Source organism: Heterodontus francisci, chromosome 12 (genome assembly GCF_036365525.1).
Source record: "Heterodontus francisci isolate sHetFra1 chromosome 12, sHetFra1.hap1, whole genome shotgun sequence".
In the NCBI taxonomy this organism is placed as follows: domain Eukaryota; kingdom Metazoa; phylum Chordata; class Chondrichthyes; order Heterodontiformes; family Heterodontidae; genus Heterodontus; species Heterodontus francisci.
The window spans coordinates 16,245,903-16,265,209 of NC_090382.1; the positions used below are offsets into that span (position 1 = coordinate 16,245,903).

At 43.2% G+C, this 19,307-nt stretch overlaps 1 protein-coding gene across 8 annotated transcripts in view; it reads left to right on the forward strand.

Annotated features, from left to right (window-relative positions):
* Positions 1-19,307, forward strand: part of LOC137375763 (ran-binding protein 17-like) — a 1,067,965-nt gene that overhangs the window by 810,560 nt on the left and 238,098 nt on the right. For all 8 annotated transcript variants that reach the window (XM_068043152.1, XM_068043155.1, XM_068043154.1 and 5 more), the window contains one exon: positions 5,056-5,194. In XM_068043152.1, the coding sequence (XP_067899253.1) occupies positions 5,056-5,194 (139 nt within the window). The remainder of the gene's footprint in view (positions 1-5,055; positions 5,195-19,307) is intronic.

The following is a 19,307-nucleotide window of genomic DNA, read 5'->3' on the forward strand; positions in this document are numbered from 1 at the left end:
TAGGGTAGAGGGGAAAGGGTCAATTCTGTATAGGAAATGGGGGAAGGGGTATGTGGTTCAAACATTGAATTACTGAAAAGATAGGCACAGATTGGGGGAAGAGTAACAGTTTCACTTTGAAGAGGAAAGGAAGATTGGAGGTAAGGTGGTAGTTTGCAAGGACAGGGTATTTATTATTTCTATCAGAAGTTCATTATCTTGTCTAAACTCCTGAGTCTTTTTGCACGATCTCCTGTAATAAATTGCAGATTATTCCTCAAGTAATTTTGCACTGATGATACTACAGTTGTTAATTTTGTTAAATACATTGCCATGTTGGCCCAAGGATTCAGGACACTTGCTGGCAATAAAGGCCAGTGTTATTTCCCATTTATGCCACAGCAATTTAACAGCCATTCTTGAATTGGCAATTATCAATGCAGGGATATATAACTTCTACTGATCCATTTTTCCTTTGTTTTAGATTTGATTAAAAATTTTATTTTTATCACATCTTTCAGAAATGTCTCAGCCTTTGACATAAAATGAATTGTGTTGAAATGCAGTGATAAGGTACTACATAAAAGGTTACTACACAAGATAAGAGCTCACAGTGTTGGGGGTGATATATTAGCATGGATAGGACCAGCTAACTAAGAGGAAACAGAGAGTTGCGATAAATGGATAATTTTCAGGATGGCAAACTGTAACTCGTGATGTGCCACAGAGATTAGTGCTGGGGCCTCAAATATTTATGATCTATATTAATGACTTGGATGAAGGGACCTCACTGGCGGGTTTGCTAGTGCTGTTGGGAGGAGTTTAAACTAATTTGGCAGAGGGAGGGGACGCAGACTCCTAGCAGAATAGGGACACAGCTAAACACAGGAAAGCAAACAAGTCAGAGAGAATACAGCGGAAGTAAGTTTCAAGGGAGTAGGACCAGGATGGATGGCCTCTACTTTAATGCCAGGAGTATTACAGGTAAAACGGATGAGTTAAGGGCAAGGATTGACACGTGGAATTGTGATATCGTAGCCATCACGGAGACATGGTTGAGGGAGGGGCAGGATTGGCAGCTCAATATCCCGAAATAGAATCTTCAGGCGAGACAGAGGAGGGGGTAAAAGAGGAGGGGGCATTGCAATATTAGTTAAGGAGTCAGTTACTGCAGTAAGGAGAGATGATATCTTGGAGGGGGCATCAAATGAAGCTTTATGGGTAGAGTTTAGGAATAAAAAAGGGCCAGCCACATTGCGAGGTGTTTACTATAGATCCCCAGATAGTCAGCGGGAAATTGAGGAGCAAATATGTGCGCAATTTGCAGAGGTGTGTAAAAATAATAATAGGGTAATTATATTAGGTGATTTCAACTTTCCCAACATTAATTGGGATAGTCATCATGTTAAGGGCTTAGATGGAGTGGAGTTCTTAAAATGTATACAGGAGAACTTTTGAGCTCAATATGTAGAGGTTTCAACAAGGGAGGGTGCAGTGCTAGACCTAATTCTGGGGAATGAAGCCGGGCAGGTGGTTGATGTGTTGGTGGGGGAGCATTTTGGTGATAACGACCACAACATGGTACAATTTAAGCTTGTTGTGGAGAAAGAAATAGACAAGTTGCAAAAAAAGGTTTTGGATTGGGGGAGAGCGAATTTTAGTAAAATAAGGCAGGATCTGGCCAAGGTAGACTGGAAAGAGTTACTTGTTGGGAAATCTACAGAAGAGCAGTGGGGGGCATTCAAAAAGGAAATGGGCAGCATACAGGCCCAACATGTTCCCTCCAGGGTAATAAGTAGGAGCAACAAGCCCAGCGAACCATGGATGACCAGAAACATTCAGGGTACGATGAGAAGGAAAAGAGAAGCTTTTAGCAAATACAAGGAGAGCAAATCAACGGAAGCAATAGTGGAGTATAGAAAGTGTAGGATGGAGCTTTAGAAAGCGATTAAGAGAGCAAAGGGGGATATGAGAAAGCTCTGGCTGGTAAAAGTAGGGAAAATCCCAAGATATTCTATCAGTATATCAATGGGAAGAGGATAACCAAGGAAAGAGTAGGACCCATTAGGGATCAAGGGGGAAATCTGTGGGTGGAGCCAGACGACATTGCTAGGGTGTTGAACGAATACTTCACATCTGTCTTCACCCAAGAGAATAAGGATGTAGATATGGAACTCAGAGAGAGAGACTGTGAGGTTCTTGAGCAAATTGTCATAGGGAGTGACAAGGTATTGGAGGTTTTGGCAGGCTTAAAAGTGGACAAATTTCCAGGTCCGGATAATTTGTGTCCCAGGATGCTGTGGGAGGCGAGGGTGGAGATTGCAGGGGCTATGACTCTAATTTTTAATTCCTCTCTGGCCACGGGGGAGGTGCCAGAGGAATGGAGAACAGCTAATGTGGTCTCACTATTTAAGAAAGGTTGTAGAGATAAGCCAGCGAACTACAGACCAGTGAGCCTCACGTCAGTGGTAGGGAAACTATTGGAGAAAATTCTGAAGGAGAGAATCTATCACCACTTAGAGAGGCAAAATTTGATTAGGAATAGTCAGTATGGCTTTGTCAGAGGGAGGTCATGCCGAACAAATTTGATTGTATTTTTTGAGCATGTGACCAGGTGTGCAGATGAGGGTAGTGCAGTTGATGTAGATTTCAGCAAAGCCTTTAACAAGGTCCCACATGGGAGACTTATCAAAAAAGCAAATGCACATGGGATACGGGGTAACTTGATAAGGTGGATTCAAAATTGGCTTCGCTGGAGGAGACAGAGAGTGATGACAAACGGCTGTTTTAGTGACTGGAAGCCAGTGTCCAGTGGCGTACCACACGGATCTGTGCTGGGTCCCCTATTGTTTGTCATTTATATAAATGACATAGATGACTATGTGGGGGGTAGGATCAGTAGGTTCGCGGATGACACAAAGATTGGCCGAGTGGTTAATAGGGAGGTTGAGTGTCTCGGGTTACAGGAAGATATAGACAGGATGGTCAAATGGGCAGAAAAGTGGCAGATGGAATTTAACTCTGAAAAGTGTGAGGTGATGCACTTTGGAAGGAGTAATCTGACATGGAAGTATTCAATGAATGGCCTGACACTGGGAAGTTCCGAGGAACAAAGGGACCTTGGCGTCTTTGTCCATAGATCTCTGAAGGCAGAAGGGCAGGTTAATAGGGTGGTGAAAAAGGCATATGGCTCACTTGCCTTTATCAATTGAGGCATAGATTACAAAAGCAGGGAGGTCATGTTGGAGTTGTATCGAACTTTGGTAAGGCCACAGCTGGAGTACTGTGTGCAATTCTGGTCACCACATTATAGGAAGGATGTGATTGCACTGGAGGGGGTGCAGAGGCGATTCACCAGGATGTTGCCTGGGATGGAACATTTAAGCTATGAAGAGAGGTTGGATAGGCTTGGATTGTTTTCACTGGAGCAGAGAAGACTGAGGGGTGACCTGATCAAGGTGTACAAGATTATGAGGGGCATGGAAAGGGTGGATAGGGAGCAGCTGTTCCCCTTAGTTGAAGGGTCAGTTACGAGGGGACACAAGTTTAAGGTGAGGGGCAAGAGGTTTAAGGGGGATTTGAGGAACAAATTTTTTACCCGGAGGGTGGTGACGGTCTGGAATGCCCTGCCTGGGAGGGTGGTAGAGGCAGGTTGCCTCACATCCTTTAAAAAGTACCTGGATGAGCACTTGGCACATCATAACATTCAAGGCTATGGGCCAAGTGCTGGCAAATGGGATTAGGTAGACAGGTCAGGTGTCTTTAATGCATCGGTGCAGACTCGATGGGCCGAAGGGCCTCTTCTGCACTGTATTATTCTGTGATTCTCAGATTTGCTGACGATATGAAGATAGGCAGGAAAGCAAGTTGCGAGGAGGATACAAAGAGTCTGCAAAGGGATATACATCAGTAAGTGAGTGGGGAAAAATTTGGCAGATGGAGTATAATGTGGGAAAATGTGAGGTTGTTCATTTTGGCAGGAAGAATAGAAAAGCAGAATATTATTTAAATGAAGAAAGATTGAGAATGCTTCGGTACAGAGGGTCCTGGATATACACGAATCACAAAAAGTTAGCATGCAGGCACAGCAAGTAATTTGGAAGAGAAATTGAATGGTGGCCTTTATTGCAAGGAGATGGAGTATAAAGGTAGGTAAGTCTTGCTACAATTGTGCAAGGCATTGGTGAGACTGCACCTAGAGTACAGCATACAGTTTTGGTAACCTTGCATTAGAAGCAGTTCAGAGAAGGTTCACTAGGCTGATTCCTGAGTTGAGGGGTTTGTCTTGTGAGGAAAGATTGAGCAGGTTGGACCCATACTCATTGGAGTTTAGAAGATTGAGAGGTGATCTTATTGAAACATATAAGATTCTGAGGGGGCTTGACAGAGTAGATGCTAAGAGGATGTTCCCGCTCATTGGGGAATATAGTTTTAATATAAGGGTTCTCCCATTTAAGACGGAAATGAGGAATTTCTTCTCTCAGAGGGTTGTTAGTGTTTGTAATTTTCATCCCCAGCGAGCAGTGGAGTCTCTCTCATTGAATATATTCAAGACTGAGTTAGACAGATTTTTGATCTACAAGGGAGTCAAGGGGTATGGGGAGCAGGCAGGAAAGTGGAGTTAAGGCCACAATCAGATCAGCCATGATCTTATTGAATGGCGGAGCAAGCTCAAGGGGCCAAATGGCCTACTCCCACTCCTACTTATGTTCTTATGACCATTATGTTTGCAAACTCAGTTGCCATTTTGTGCATAGCCAATTCCACAATCACGTATCGAATTACGTGTTTTTTGGTAGTGTTGGTTGAGGGAGGATTGTTTGTCTGGACACCAGTTGAACTCCCTGCTCCTCTTTGAATATTTCAGGGGGTCTTTAACATCCACCTGAACCACTGGAAAAGATGAAATAGGCCTTGATTTAGCATCTCAACTGAGGAATGGTACCTTCAGCATGGTACATAAATTATGAACTCAAATTAATTATTTACATTGACATGTTCAAGTTACTCAGTAAGTGCCTCTTCCTTGATTTTCTCCCATTTTTAAAACATGTTTTATATTTTTATTTTGTTTAGTCTTATCGGAAATTGAGCTTATCTTACTATTCGTTGTTGGAATGCCTGACCCAGGACCACATGACCTTTATTGCCAGCCTAGAACCACACGTGGTTATTTACATCATGACCTCTTTATCAGAAGGACTCAATGCCTTGGGTGAGTTATGCTCAAAACAGTTTTTTCCTGAATATTGAAACTGTTAATACCAAATCATCTGCTCAAGCTAAACTGTCCAGGAAGGATGTACATGGTAGCTGTTCAGTAAATCTGTTAAATGAAAACCAATCAAGAAAAAGGTTGGTGGAGGTGACAATCCCCTCATTTGTATTTAACGCAGATTTCAAGTTGATATATAAAATCAGCATGCATTGGTGCCAATTTGCAATAGTCTTCAAACGAATGCTCCAAGGAATGATTAGCGCTTTTGAAATGTAATCATCATTGGAGTTTTTTTCATATGAAAATTCCATCCTTTTCCTGCTTCAGACAGAGGCCAGACATTTGACAGTTCTTGCTCTGTTCTACACCACCCAAATGATGCTGATTAAATTTTGCTTTTGTTTTTGGTGTTTTGGTGCTGGGAAGAATTGAATTGTGGCAATTCATAAGGAGTCATCACTAGAATCGCAATCAGATCATCCCTAAACTGCCTGAACTCAAGGGAATACAGGTGAAGTTTAAACAATCTGACCTTATAATTTAGCCCTTTCAGTTTTAATATTCTGGTGAATGTGCATTGCACCCACTCCAAGGCCCATAAATCTTCCCTGAGATTCACTTTCCAAAATTGAATGCATACTCCGAATGGGTTCTGACCAACGGTCTGTACAACTGAAGCTTCTCACTTTTATTTTCTGCCTCCTTGAGATAAAGGCAAACCTTCTGTTAGCCTTTTTGATTTTTTTTTGCGCCTGTGTACTCGATTTTAATGATTTGTTTACATGAATCCTAAATCTTTTGCTCCTCCACTGCTCGTAGTCTCTCACCATTAAGAAACTATTCTGATCTTTCCTTGATCCAAAGTGGATGACCTCACAGTTTTCTGCATAAAACTCCATTTGCCATAGTATTTCCCACTCATTTAGCTTGTCTATGTCCCTTTGTAACTTCCTGCCCCAGCTACACAACCTACTGTGTTTCCTAACTTGGTGTCATCTGCAAACTTTAGATAAATAACTGTCTATTCCTTCATCCAAGTCATTAACATACATAGTGAAAAGCTGAGGGCTCAATAAAAACCCCTGGGGACCTCCAGTTGTCATATCCTGCCAATCAGAAAGCACTCCCTTAATATAATAAAAGCAAAATACTGCAGATACTGGAAATCTGAAATAAAAACATGAAATGCTGGACCTACTCAGAAGGTCTGCAACATCTGTGGAGAGAGAAGCAAAGTTAACGTTTCAGATCAATGACCTTTCATCAGAACTGGCAAAGGTTAGAAATGTAATAGGTTTTAAGCAAATAAAGTGGGGGTGGGGCAAGCGATAACAAAAGGGAAGCTGTTGATAGGACCGGGTCACAGAGAATAACTGACCAGAAAGTCATGGAGCAAAGGCAAATGGTATGTTAATGGTGTGCTGAAAGACAAAGTGTTAGTGCAGAGAGTGTGTTAATTGACAGAAAAATGAACAGCCCTGGCCCAAAGCACATACATGAAAAAAACAGTGGGCAGGCACATGGTAAAAAAAATGAGTGATGAAACAAACTGAAATAAAATAAACAAATAAAAAATAAAAACCAATAACTAAAAATAAAAAGGGAGGGGCTCTATTGAGCTCTGAAATTATTGAACTCAATGTTCAGTCCAGCAGGCTGTGGTGTGCCTAATCAGTAAATGAGATGCTGTTCCTCGAGCTTGCGTTGATGAACACTGCAGCAAGCCCAGGACAGATATGTGGGCATGAGAGCAAGGGCGGGAGGGTGTTGAAACGGCAAGCAACCGGAAGCTCGGGACCATGCTTTCGGACTGAACGGAGGTGTTCTGCAAAGCGGTCACCCAGTCTGCGTTTGGTCTCCCCAGTGTAGAGGAGACCACATTGTGAGCAGCGAATACAGTATACTCAATTGAAAGAAGTACAAGTAAATCACTGCTTCACCTGAAATGAGTATTTGGGGCCTTGGATAGTGAGGAGAGAGGAGGTAAAAAGGCAGGCATTACACCTCCTGCGATTGCATGGGAAGGTGCAGTGGGAGGGGAATGTGGCATTGGGGGTAATGGAGGAGTGGATCAGGGTGTTGCAGCGGGAACAGTCCCTTCGGAATGCTGAAGGGAGGGGAAGGGAAGATACCTTTATGTCTACTGTCTTTCTGCTGCCTCCCAACAATTTACCAAACCATGTCACAAAGTTACCTCCAATTCTGTGAACTTTCATTATTGCTAATAGTTTCTTACATGGAGCATTGGGAAATGTTTTCTGAAAGTTGATATAGTCAACATTCATTGATACTCCACTATCCTCCATGTTAGTGACCTCCTCAAAATATTCAACTGTCATGACAAAACTATTGCAAATCTATGCTGATTCTCTTTGATCAGCTCATATTTTTCAAAGTGCTTAGTCATGCTGTCTCTGACAATAGGTTCCAGTAACCTCACAATTGATGGTAAACAGACAGGTCTCTTGTAATCTGGTTTCTCTCTCCTTTGCTTCTTAAATAATGGAGTAAATAATGACATTGTTATTTTTCCAATCCAAAGGCATATTTCCTCAAACCAGAGCTTTGGAAAACTATGACTAGCATATCTGCAATTTCATCATCTATTTCTTTTAATACACTTGAGTAGATGCTATCAGGTTCTCGAGATTTATCTAACTTAAATCCCATTATTTTCTCCACTTCCATTTTTACTTCTTATAAATTCACCCCACCCCCCAACTCTTCCTCCACTGTGAAAATTGATTAAAAAGTACTCGTAACAAGTCTGCTATTTCTTTACATTATAGTCTCAACTGCTTCTATCTTTAATCAGCTTACATTCTCCTTTACCACTCTTGTTCTCCTAATTCAAAAAAAATCAGTTGCTGTTAGTTTTCATGTCCATTGCAAGTTTTTTTTTCTATATTCCTTTTTGCACCTCTTATTACTTTCTTTATGTGTCATTTTTTAGAACTGTCTCAGTCTGCTGAACCTCCTACTTTTCCTTGCAATTGTACAAACATTTTCTTTCAGCTTGATACTATCTTTTACCTCATTTAATGATCATGGTGCTTAACAATACAAGTTGTGCTTTTGACTTTTACAGATATGTGTTAAATACTTTTTGACATGGTTGATTACACCAACCTCTTTCAGCACCTCTCCTGTGTCATCCAGCTGGGTGAAGCTGCTCTCATCTGGTTCCATTCTTGTCTATCTCACTGTAGCAATGGCTTCTCTTCCAGCTCCACCTTCCACACCATTACCTCTGGGGTCCCTCAGAAATCTTTCCTTGGTCCCTCCTGTTTCTTATCTACATGCTACCTCTTGGTGATATCAACGGAGAACACAACATCAGGTAACACGTGTGCTGACGACACCCAATTTCACCTCACCACTAGCTCTCCTGACCACTGAATCTGATTTGCCACACTGCTTTTCCAACATTTAGCACTGGAAGAGCAGAAATTTTCTCCAACTAAATATTGGGGACACCAAAGCTATTGTCTTCGTTTCCTACCACAACGTTATCTACATCGAAGGAGAAATAGAAAACCAGAATAATTTTAAAAGTTGAGAGACTGGAAAATATTGGTATTCAGAGGGACCTGGGGGTCCTTGTACTCGAATGACAGAAAATTAACATGCTGCTACAGCAAACAATTAGGAGAACAATAATTTGTTCACTTTTATTACACAGGAATTGCAGTTAGTCATAGTCATAGAGTAATTACAGCACTCTTACTATTTGGCCGATAGAATATCCCAAGTAGCCTTATCAGCCCCTTTTTGTTTCTCAACTCTAACCAAATAGATTCTGCTCTTGCCCTCTCAAGGACATCCTCTCTGAATGAAAATGTTTTTTCTCATCTCCCCTCTAATTTTATACCAATCACTTTAAATCTATGCCCCCTCATCACTCACCTCTCTGCTAAGGTGAATAGAATCTTCACCTCCACTGTATCCAGGCACCTCAAAATGTTGTACATTTCAATCAGATTTCCCCTCAGTCTTCACTGTTGCAAGGAGAACAACCCCAGCCTATCCAATCTTTCTTCATAGCTGCATGTTTCCAGTCCTGGCAATATGCTCGTAAATCTCCTCGGTACCCTCTCTAGTGCTATTACATCCTTTCTGTAATGAGGTGACCAGAACTGCACACAGTATTCAAGTTGTGGCCTAGCCACAATGAATGATGCAGTTCCAGCATAACCTCCCTGCTCTTATATTCTATACCTCGGCTAATAAAGGAAAGGATTCCATATGCCTTCTTAACCACCCTATCGACCTGTCCTTGGGGATCTGTGAACATTCACTTCAAGGTTCCTCACTTCCTGTACACTTCTCAGTATTTTCCCATTTATCGTGTATTCCTTTGCCTTGTTTGACCTCCCCAAATGCATCACCTCACATTTCTCCAGATTGAATTCCATTTGCTGCTTTTCTGCCCATCTGACCAGACCATCAATATCCTCCTTCAGCCTATAGCTATCCTTGTTGCTATCTACCACATGGCAATCTTTGTGTCGTCTGCAAACTTCTTGATCATGCCCTCTACATTTACGTCCAAATCGTTAATATATACCACAGAAAGCAGGGGAGCCAGTACTGAGCCCTCACTCTCTTTTTAAACAGAGGTACAACGTTAGCAGTTCTCCAATCCTCCGGCACCACGCCTGTATCCAGTGAGGAAACAGCCCTCCAGTCACTAAAACACTTGTCAACAATTATCCTTTGTTTCCTGCCACAGAGCCAATTTTGCATCCACCTTGCTGCAATTCCCTGGATCCCATGGGATTTTATTTTGTTTAACCGTGTGGGACCTTGTCAAAAGCCTTGCTAAAATCCATGTAGACCACATCAACTGCACTACCCTCATCTATCTTCCTTGTTGCTTCTTCAAAAAATTTGATCAAGTTAGTCAAACTAGATCTTCCCTTAACAAATCCATGCTGACTATCCTTGATTAACCTGTGCCTTGTTCAGTGACCATTTATCCTGTCTCTCAGAATAGATTCCAAAAATTTTCCCACTGCTAAGGTTAGACTGACTGGCCTGTAATCCCTCGCTTCCTTTTGAAACAGAGGCACAACATTAGCAGTTCTCCAATCCTCCGGCACCACGCCTGTATCCAGTGAGGACTGGAAAATGATGGTCAGATCGTCTACTATTTCCTCTCTTGCTTCTTTTAACAGCCTAGGGTACATTTTATCTGGCCCTGATGATTTATCAACTTTCAAGGATGTTAATCCCATTAATATTTCCTCCCTCCCTATGAATGTGTACATTCAATACTTCACATCCCTCTTCCTTAACTACAATATCTGCATCGCCCCCCCCCCCCCCCCCCCCCGCCTTCTGTGAAGACAGACGCAAAGTATTCATTAAGAACCATATGAACATCTTCCGTACTTACACATAGGTTACCTTTTTGGTCTTTTATGGGTCCTACTCTCTCATTAGTTATCCTCTTACTCTTAATGTATTGATAAAACATCTTTGGGTTCACCTTGATTTTGCTTGCCAATATTCTTTCGTGCCCTCTCTTTACTTTCCTAATTTCCCTTTTGATTTCACCCCTCCACTTTCTGTACTCCTCCCGGCTTTCTGTATAGAGTTCTCGGTGTCGGACATAAGCTTTCCTTTTCTGCCTTATATCACCCTGTAGGCTCCTTGACATCCATGGGCTCTAGATTTGTCTTTCTCACCCTTTTTCTTTATGGGAACATGTTTACTCTGAACCCGTTGAATCTCCCCTTTCAATGCCTCCCACTGTTCTGACACTGTTTTGGTCTCCTTACTTAAGGGAGGATGTGAATGTGTTGGAGGCGGTTCAGCGGAGGTTTACTAGATTGATACCTGGAAGGAGTGGGTTTTCTTATGAGAAAAGGTTGGACAGACTGCGCTTGTTTTCACTGGAGTTTAGAAGAGTGAGGGGAGACTTGATTTAAGTATATAAGATCCAAAACGGTCTTGACAAGATGGGTATGGAAAGGACATTTCCTCTTGTGGGTGAGTCCAGAACTAGGGGCGTTGTTTTAAAATTACGGGTCGCCCTTTTAGGACAGAGATGAAGAGAAATTTTTTCTCTCAGAGGGTTGTGCACCTTTGGAGCTCTCTGCCTCAGAAGGTGGTGGAGGCGGGGTTATTGAATATTTTTAAGGCGGAGGTAGATAGATTCTTGTTTGGTAAGGGAATCAAAGATTATCGGGGGTTGATGGTAGTGTGGAATTCGAGACAGAAACAGATCAGCCATGATCTTATTGAATAACGGAGCAGGCTAGAGGGGCCGAATGGCCTACTTATGCTCCTAACTCATATGGTCGTATGGTCCCAGTCCTGTTAAGGTAAAACCCGTCCCTTTTGAATAGGTGCCTCCTGCCCCAGAACTGGTCCCAGTGTCCCGGAAATATGAAGCCCTCCCTCCTGCACCATGCTTCAAGCCACACATTGATCCTCCCCATCTTCCTGTTTCAACTCTTATTAGCGCATGGCACTGGGAGATATCCAGAGATTACTATCTTCAACGTCCTACTTTTTAACTTCCTCCCTAGCTGCTGAAAATCTGACCGTAGGACTTAAATACCTGCTCTCTATGTTGTTGGTACTGATGTGTACCACAACTTCTGGCTCACCCCCTTCCCCCTGCCGAATATTCTGCATCCTCTCCGTGATGTCCTTTACTCTGGCACCAGGGAGGCAACACACCATACAGACTCACGATGACAGTTTACAGAAATGCCTATCTGTCCCCCTAACTGTGGAATCTCCTATAACGACTGCATTTCTGCTGTTTGCTGTTCCCTCCTGTGCAGTCCCTTGCCCATTGCTGCCATGGTCTGGACTGCACTCCTTCAAGGTGTGATCAAGCCCAGCAGTCTCCAACGGTGAATGCAGGTTTGAGAGTGGCACACGCCCCGAAGACTCTTGTACCTTCTGCCTTCTCTTCCAGATGGCCACCCATCTACTGTCCTGAACTCTCACTGCTTATTGGCTGACCTGGAACGTATGATCCAGGAAACTCTCCTGCTTCCTGATGCTCCGCAGTGACTGTAGCTGCGGTTTTAGGGTAAAGTAATCTTACTACAATTGCTAAGGTCTTTGGTGAGACCTCATTTGTCGTACTGTATACAGTTTGATCTCCTTAACTAAGGAAGGATAAAATTGCCTTGGAGGGAATGCAATGAAGGTTCATTGGACTGATTCCTGGGATGAGGGGATTGTCCTATGAGGAGAGATTGAGTAGGCCTGTAGTCTCTAGAATTTAGAAGAATGAGAGGTGATCTCATTAAATACATTAAATTCTTAAGGGGTTTGATAGGGTAGATGTTGGGATGATGTTTCCTCGGCTGGGGAGTCCTGATCGCGAGGCCATGGTCTCAGAGTAAGGGGTTGGCCATTTAAGACAGAAATGAAAAATTTCTTCACCTAAAGTGTTGTGGATCTTTGGCATTCTCGACTCTAGAGAACTGTGGATGCTCAGTATTGAATATATTCAAGACAGAGATCAATAGATCTTTGGATATTAAGGGATATGAGGATAGTATGGGAAGGTGGAGTTAAGGGAGAAGATCAGCCATGATCATATTGAATGGCAGAACAGGCTCAAAGAGCAGAATGTCCTACTCTTGCTGCTATTTTTTATGTTCTTATTAACTTCGTTCCCTAGCTACTAACACCATCCCTCTCCCTGTCAACTGCTTAACCAAACTGTTCGCAGCCTTGGTGTCATATTTGACCCTGAGATGAGCGTCCAACCATATATCCGTAATATTACCCGACTCCGTCTCTGACTGGGCTCATTTGCTGTCAAAACCCTCACCCGTTCCTTTGCTACCTGTAGGCTTGAGCTCATCCAAAACTCTGCTTCCCATATCCTAACTCACACCAAGTCCCATTCACCCATCGCCTGTGTTCATTGACCAACATTGGCTCCCGGTTAAACAACACCTCAATTTTAAATTTCTCATCCTTGTTTTCAAATCACTCCATGACTTCACCCCACCCTACCTCTGTAACTTCCTCCAGCCCTACAAATTTCCGAGGTATCTGCATTCAACTAATTTGGACCTCTTGAACATCCCCAATTTTAATCACTCCACCGTTGGCTCCTGTACCTTCAGCTGCCTAGGCCCTAAGCTCTGGAATTCCCTCCCAAATCTCTGCCTCTCTCTCCTCCTTTAGACGGTCCTTAAAATCTACCACTTTGACCAAATCCTAATATCTCCTGGGTGTGGCTTGGTGTCAAATTTTGTTTGATAACACTCCTGTGAAGCACTTTGGGACGTTTTACTACATTAGAATCATAGAGTTATACAGCACAAAAACAGGCCCTTTGGCCCATCGTGTCTGTGCCGGCCATCAAGCACCTATCTATTCTAATCCCATTTTCCAGCACTTGGCCCATAGCCTTGTATGCTATGGCATTTCAAGTGCTCATCTAAATACTTCTTAGATGTTGTGAGGGTTCCTGCCTCTATCACCTCTTCAGGCAGTGCGTTCCAGATTCCAACCACCCTCTGGGTGAAATTTTTTTTCCTCAAATCCCCTCTAAACCTCCTGCCCCTTACCTTAAATCTATGCCCCCTGGTTATTGACCCCTCTGCTAAGGGAAAAAAATTTCTTCCTATCTACCCTGTCAATGCTCCTCATAATTTTGTATACCTCAATCATGTCCCCCCTCAGCCTTCTCTGCTCTAAGCAAAACACCCCTAGCCTTTTGAGTCTCTCTTCATAGCTGAAATGCTCCAGTCCAGGCAACATCCTGGTGAATTAATTAATTAATTAGAGGTGCTGGACAAATGAAAGTTGTTATTGTTGTCATCTGTAGGTTTACCAATTAATAATTCAGCACACTTTACTGTGGTTCATTCATATCTCATCTCTTCAAAGTTTGCCTTACTTAAATTTGAAATCTTAGTTCGTGACTTTCCCTTCTCCCTCTCAAAATGTAGGATCAAATTCATTCACGTTATTGTAACTACTTGCAAGATGTTGCCTTAATATCAGATTGTTATCTAATTCTAGGTCATTGCTCATCACTAAATCTATTATTGCCTGTTCCCTTGTCGGATTGGAAACGTATTGTTCTAGAAAACTGTCTTGAAATTTCTTTACTACCTGAGTTGCCCTGCTTCTCCCAGTCAAGTGAAAATTAAAATTTTTCATTCTCGCCACATTGGTCCCTCATCTCCATATTTAGAAATCACTCCTACTACATTGCTACCGTCAGGAAGTCTGTAGACAACTCCTCCCAGAGTCTTTCATCCTTTGCTATTTCTTAGGTCACCCAGTGTTTTGACTCCTTGATCACTTCTACCAAAACGTCGTCTTTCTCCTGCTGTAATTTTGTTTTGTTTTTTTAAATCAATATTGTACCTCCTCCTTCTTCCCTAATTTCTCTATCCTTTTTTAAAGATCCTGTCATTTGGAATGTTTAGCTCTCTATCATGTCCAGCTAGTAGCCAGGTCACTGAGGGAATGTTGCACTGTCAGAGGTGCCATCTTTTGGATGAGAAATTAAACCAAAGACCCATCTGCCCTCTCAGGTGGGCATCAAAGATCCCATGGAAGAAGAGATGAGGAGTTATCCCCCAGTATCCTGGCCAATATTTATCCCTCAACCTACATCACTAAGAACAGTTACCTGCTCATTATCTTACTGCTGTTCGTGGGAGTTCACTGTGCACAAAGTGACTACTGTGTTTCTTACATTACAACAGTGACTACACTTCAAAAATAAAGCGCTTAGAGATGTCCCGAGGTTGTGAAAGCCTCTATATAAATGCTACATCATACCTATTAAACTGAATTTGTTCTTCCAACTCGCTTGTTCCATTTCCTGGCCTACATGCATTAATGTACATAATTTTTTATTTTGGTAACTGTCCCCACCCTACCCATGTCTTCTGTTTGTCTTTTTCTAACAATTTTTGACTTAGGTGTGAATTATTTCCATTCACACACCCTCTGAACTAGGTTAAATCTTTCTCTGCTTAACTCTTTCCACAAGGACTCGAAAAACCTTCTTTTAGATTTTTAGAGATACAGCACTGAAACAGGCCCTTCAGCCCACCGAGTCTGTGCCGACCATTAACCACCCATTTATACTAATCCTACACTAATCCCATATTCCTACCACATCCCCACCTATCCCTATATTTCCCTACCACCTACCTATACTGGGGGCAATTTATAATGGCCAATTTACCTACCAACCTGCAAGTCTTTTGGCTTATGGGAGGAAACCGGAGCACCCGGAGGAAACCCACGCAGACACAGGGAGAACTTGCAAACTCCACACAGGCAGTACCCAGAATTGAACCCGGGTCGCTGGAGCTGTGAGGCTGCGGTGCTAACCACTGCGCCACTGTGCCGCCCAATTCATCTTTGGGAAGTAGGCATCGTTGGCAAGGCCAGCATTTATTGCCAATTCCTAATTGCCCTGTGATACAACGGAGTATCTGGCCATGGTACTTCAGAGGGCATTGTGAGTCGCCCGTGTTGTTGTAGAAGTTGAAGTGACATACAGGACAGACCAGATAAAAATGGCAGATTTCCTTCTCTAAAGGACAATAGTGAACAAGTTGGGTTTTTGCAATAATCTGTTAGTTCCATGGTCACTTTTACTGATAGCGGCTATTTATTTCAAGATTCTATTTTTGAATTGCAATTCCATTTTCAAACTACAATGGTGGGATTTGAAAATGTATTCTCCAGCTTATCAGTCCAGTTATATAACCATTACACTGCAGTATTCAGCAACTTACTATCTGTCACTTACTATCCCGATCAATTCACTCATGGAGGGGTCGACCTTAGTTTCCATCTCCCCGTACTAATTTCCCGCCCTTGCTGTTTGCCATCAGCCCCCCTCCCCTTCCCGCAAGGGAGATTGTAAGTTCACTGTGTGTAGAAATGGGGCTACAGTCCTGCATTGTTGCATTGTATAATACAACATGCTGATTCTGTACCATTGTGTCATTCATTGACCCCAGCTGAAATTGTTGTGTTGGGTGAGCATAGGGTTGGTCAGGCTCCTCTAATGCCACTCGTGGTCAGATGTTCTCCCAATGCTCCTTGTTATGAAGAATGGTCACTTGGGTGAGGTACTAGAGAACCCATACATTACATACTAATGTCCTTTAGGGAAGGAAATCTGCTGTTCTTACCTGGTCTGGCCTACATGTGTCTTCAGACCCACAGCAATGTGGTTGACTCTGAACTGCCGTCTGAAATGGCCTAGCAAGCCACTCAGTTGTATCAAACTGCTACAAAATCAATAAGAAATGAAACCGGACAGACTACCCAGCATCGACCTAGGCACTGAAAACGGGAACGGCAAACCCTGCAAACTCCTCCTCACTAACATCTGGGGGCTTGTGCCAAACTTGGGAGAGCTGTCCCACAGACTAGTCAAGCAGCAGCCTGACATAGTCATACTCACGGAATCATATCTTAGAGACAATGTCCCAGACACTGCCATCACCACCCACCAGCAGTACAGACCCAACAAAGGTGGCGGCACAGTGGTATACAGTCGGGAGGGAGTTGCCCTGGGAGTCCTCAGCATCGACTTCGGACCCCATGAAGTCTCATGGCATCAAGTCAAACAAGGGCCAGGAAACCTCCTGCTGATTACCACCTACCACCCCCACTCAGCTGATGAATCAGTACTCCTCCATGTTGAATACCACTTGGAGGAAGCACTGAGGGTGGCAAAGGGGTAGAATGTACTTTGGGTGGGGGACTTGAATGTCCATCACCAAGAGTGGCTGCATAGCACCATTACTGACTGAGCTGGCCGAGTCCTAAAGGAAATAGCTGCTAGTCTGCGGCAGGTGATGAGGGAACCAACAAGAGGGAAAAACATATTTGACCTCGTCCTCACCGATCTGCCTGCCATAGATGCATCTGTCCATGACAGTTTTGTCTGGGAGTGTACTACAGGCCTCCAGACAGTCAGGGAGAGATAGAGGAGCAGATATGTAGGCAAATGTTAGAGAGATGTAAAAATAATAGGGTAATAATAGTAGGGGATTTCAACTTCCCCAATATCAACTGGGATAGTTTAGTTTAGTTTAGTTTCGAGATACAGCACTGAAACAGGCCCTTCGGCCCACCGAGTCTGTGCCGACCATCAACCACCCATTTATACTAATCTGACACTAATTCCATATTCCTACCACATCCCCACTTATCCCTATATTTTCCCTACCACCTACCTATACTAGGGGCAATTTCTAATGGCCAATTTACCTATCAACCTGCAAGTCTTTGGCATGTGGGAGGAAACCGGAGCACCCGGAGGAAACCCACGCAGACACAGGGAGAACTTGCAAACACCACACCGTCTTAGTGCAAAAGGCTTAAAGGGGACGGAATTCTTAAAATGCATACAGGGGAGATTTTTGAGCCAGTACGTAGAAAGTCAGGGGCAGTACAGTACCTCATCCGAGGGAATGAAGCCGGACAAGTGGTAGAAGTGTAAGTGGGAGAGCATTTTGGGGACAGTGACCATAACTCTGTAAGATTTAAAGTAGTTATGGAAAAGGACAAAGATGGACCAGAAATAAAGGTACCGAATTGGGGGAAGGCTGATTTCAATATGATAAAACAGGATCTGGCCAACGTGGACTAGGAGCAACTACTTGTAGGAAAGTCTACATCAGACCAGTGGGAGTCATTCAAAGAGGAAATAGTGAGAGTTCAGAGCCAACATGTACCCATTAAGGTGAAGGGTAGGACCAACAAGTCCAGGGTACCCTGGATGTCAAGGGATATGGAGGATTGGATCAGGGAAAAAAAAGGCTTATGGCAGATTCAGAGTGCTGAAAACAGCAGAGACACTAGAGGAGTATAGAAAGTGTGGGGGAGGGGGGGTACTTAAAAAAGTAATTAGGAGAGTGAAGAGGGGACATGAAAAAACCCTGGCGGGCAAGATAAAGGAAAATCCTAAGGCATTTTATAAGTATATTAAGGGCAAGAGGATAACCAGGGAAAGAGTAGGGCCCATTAGGGACCAAAGTGGCAATCTGTGTGTGGAGCCGGAGGACATAGATGAGGTTTTAAATGATTGCTTTTCATCTGTGTTCACTATGGAGAAGGCCGATGTAGTTGTAGCGATCAGGGAGGGGGATTGTGACTTGAATACTTGAACATATTAACATTGAAAGAGAGGAAGTATTAGCTGTTTTAGCAGGCTTAAAAGTGGATAAATCCCCAGGTCCAGATGAGATGTATCCCAGGCTGTTATGTGAGGCAAGGGAGGAGATTGCAGGGCCTCTGACACAAATTTTCAAATCCTCTCTGGCCACAGGAGAGGTACCAGAGGATTGGAGGACAGCGAATGTGGTACCATTATTTAAGAAGGGTAGCAGGGATAAATCAGGTAATTACAGGCCGGTGAGTCTAACGTCGGTGGTTGGGAAAATATTGGAAAACATTCTGAGGGACAGGATTAATCTCCACTTGGAGAGGCAGGAATTAATCAGGGATAGTCAGCATGGCTTTATCTGGGGGAGATCGTGTCTAACTAACTTGATTGAATTTTTCAAGGCGGTAACTAGATGTGTAGATGAGGCTAAAGCAGTTGATGTAGTCTACATGGACTTCAGTAAGGCTTTTGATAAGGTCCCAATTGGGAGATTGGTTAAGAAGGTAAGAGCCCATGGGATCCAAGGCAATTTGACAAATTGGATCCAAAATTGGCTTAGTGGCAGGAGGCAGAGGGTGATGGTCGAAGGTTGTTGTTGCAAGTGGAAGCCTGTGACCAGTGGTGTACCACAGGGATCGGTGCTGGAACCCTTGCTGTTTGTAGTGTACATTAATGATTTAGATGTGAATATAGGAGGTATGATCAGTAAGTTCGCAGATGACACGAAAATTGGCGGTGTCGTAAATAGTGAGGAGGAAAGCCTTAGATTATAGGACGATATAGATGGGCTGGTAAGATGGGCGGAGCTGTGGCTAATGGAATTTAATCCTGAGAAGTGTGAGGTGATGCATTTTGAGAGGACTAACAAGGCAAAGGAACATACAATGGATGGTAGGATCCTAGGAAGTACAGAGGGTCAGAGGAACCTTGGTGTACTTGTCCATAGATCACTGAAGGCAGCAGCACAGGTAG